The 2760-nt window shown below is 39.1% G+C and overlaps 1 protein-coding gene across 1 annotated transcript; it reads right to left on the minus strand.

The window, feature by feature from the left end:
- Positions 1 to 824: 824 nt before the first annotated feature.
- Positions 825 to 1796, minus strand: LOC145219867 (uncharacterized). Its single transcript, XM_080087174.1, has one exon. It carries the CDS (start codon positions 1794 to 1796, stop codon positions 825 to 827), a length of 972 nt encoding a protein of 323 aa, XP_079943300.1.
- Positions 1797 to 2760: the final 964 nt, after the last annotated feature.

The raw sequence follows: 2760 nt of genomic DNA on the forward strand, positions 1-2760 counted from the left end.
TGAAGAGAAGATCTAAAATTACAATCTTGGTTTAACCATTGCCCGAGTCTAATTGAAAAATAATGCTGCTAAAACTGGACAATCGTCGTTTCATTTTAATGCGGAACACCCAAAAAACATGTTTAGATTACAAAAAACTACAATACAAAAACAAAGGCCGGGCAAGAATTTGCTCAATTCAATAGCTAGCACGAGTATATTATGCGTTTGGTCTTGGTATAGTTTGCAAAGTGATTCATCGGGTATTTTGAAATTCGTTTCAAGACCTTGGGGAAATAATAGTATGATTGTTTTGACCTAACTGTCCTACGAAATGTCACGTGACAACAATAGGTTTTTGCAAGTAGCAAATGCAACAGCATGCCTCGTGTAACGTGCAGCATTACTAACAACATTTCCTTTCAAGACATTTAAAGAACGAAAGAATCGGTTTACACAACACATATGACAAAAAATGTTTAACGGATCGAATGCCCACATTGAAGTCCATGGAAGCAAAATATGATATAAGTCATGAAGATCATGTGCTTTTCATAGTCATATTTGGCAAGGAAATGGCGAAGTTCATCAATATGATTCACCAATGCTTTGTTCGTGTTATACAATCAGATATGGACTGACTTGACCAATATAAAACAAAAACAAACAAACAGCCAACAAAAAGACGCAAGTAGTGTGAAGATCTGCTTTATCGATTTCAGCCAAAACATATCAGCAGTGACTAAATCAAGGTGAAAACGCCATACACTTCAATGTCAGAAATTTTTGTTTCAATGGCTCATAACAGTATTTTTGTACACAAATATGGTATTTGAAATTAAAGATCATACTCTTGTGTCGCCGGTTGCACCACTTGTTGAAGAATGACCATCTCTCGATGTTTCTGCTTTTCCACTTCTTTTTAAGAAGCTCCTTATTATTTCCGGCCAAGTTTCGAACGACAAAAGTACACTGGTCAGATTGATCATCATATTGACGTCATACACTGTCACAGTGACGTGTCGTGTTGTGCTCTCGGGTACCACAACTGCAAGAATTGCCATGGCAACCAAATCGCTCACAACACAAACGGCCGCGAAGATTGATGATCGTTTGAGAATCCTGATGATACGACAAGCATTGTTACCTTGTACTTGTGAACGCAGGGGAAACATGAACAGGAACAACATCATAGCTTGACCCACGATTATAACACCGTTGCTGACGTATATAGGCCAGACGGTGAACTTGTCTTTTGGTCTCGAGACACAGCCACGATTTGAATGGGTGTAGTTTTCAGGGTAAGTGAAAGCTGCTCCAGAAAATATACACCCGCCTACAATAACAAACAATGTGGCCCAGTTGACATAACGCAACCAAGGTCTGTTAGCAAAGTTCATTGCTGGATGTTGGTAGAGCGAGCGTTGACGAAACCAAAGAAAAACGTAGATGCAAGTAATGGTCAGAGTATAACCGACAATGGATACGTCCATTGATATTTCGCAAGGCCGGGAATTCCCATCGTAATAGCCAATGTTGAAAGTCACCTGATCTGGCAGAAGGCGTATATAGCTGAGAAGAAAAGCGACCACAGCGCTGGTGTAAACCGCTCCGGCGTTAACTTGAGACGCATTGTAGACATTTTCTTTTCTCCATTTGCCTGTTCTATGCCCATTGGTGATTAAACTAGCGCTGACCCATGTGACAGTAACGATGGCAACAACATTAAAGACTTCAGCAATCAACCATTCCGGTTGCTTAAATCTGTTCACAGGAGAAGTTACGTTGACTTCAAGAAATTCGGAGACGTTGTCCATTGTAATTTGCAAATAGTTTACTTGATTATGAAGTTTTGTCTAGACGTAATCAAAAGCAAAAAAATGTCAAAATACTGAAACAAGGCATAAATCCTTTCAGGGGTTTTGCGTGCCCGATAACCATCGCATTTTTTTTTATTTGTCCCTTTTCCAGTGAAAATGTCATAAACAACTACAAGGGTCAGCCTGTGCCTCTACTGGGCAACCACTGACTCCAGAACTTAATTATCAAATGTGCCTCAAAAGAACGACAGGTGGTCATAACCAGTTTGATATACTATTTAATAAACGGAATAGTAAATCCGGCTAATAAATTCTCTCTAAAAATTCTTGCTTTAACCTCAAACATTTTGAACACACAAAACCCATATCTTAACACTCTCGTGCGGTCGTGCCCACGTTGGTTTCCAATATACCAAGCAGTCTGGGTCTAACACAAGACTTATGAAGGCCGAATGCGGAAGTTCGACACAGTGTAAAAATGTTGAAATCTTATCAACAGAATGTTGAAATCGAAAACCTATCCAAACCCGGATCCAAAAAAATGTTTCGATTTCCACGAAACTAAGTAAGCAACTTTCATTGTTCACTGCCAAAAATATTCATCACATGAAATTTAGAGCCGCGACAGGTATTTGTAATTTCAGTTGCGTGGAAACCCCCATAACGCTTGATACGTGATGCATTGGTTAATAGGCAACTTTCCATTTTTAGAATTGTAGCAGATGCAATTGGGTTTAATGGGTATGGTATCGGGTTGTCACAAAAATGCATCTATTTTAACTAGGTACTACATCGGGTTAACACAATAGGTCACCCTGGTTACTTATACAGTTGATTGATTGATTGCATTTTGTCACTCACTGCAGGTCAATAAAATATATTTTTGTCAGGTTTAATAGTGTGCAAAACATCCCGAACCATCAATTATGCACAAGCTGAGTTTATTTGTCGTTTAGACCCC

Source organism: Phallusia mammillata, chromosome 3 (assembly GCF_965637545.1).
Source record: "Phallusia mammillata chromosome 3, kaPhaMamm4.hap1.1, whole genome shotgun sequence".
NCBI lineage: Eukaryota > Metazoa > Chordata > Ascidiacea > Phlebobranchia > Ascidiidae > Phallusia > Phallusia mammillata.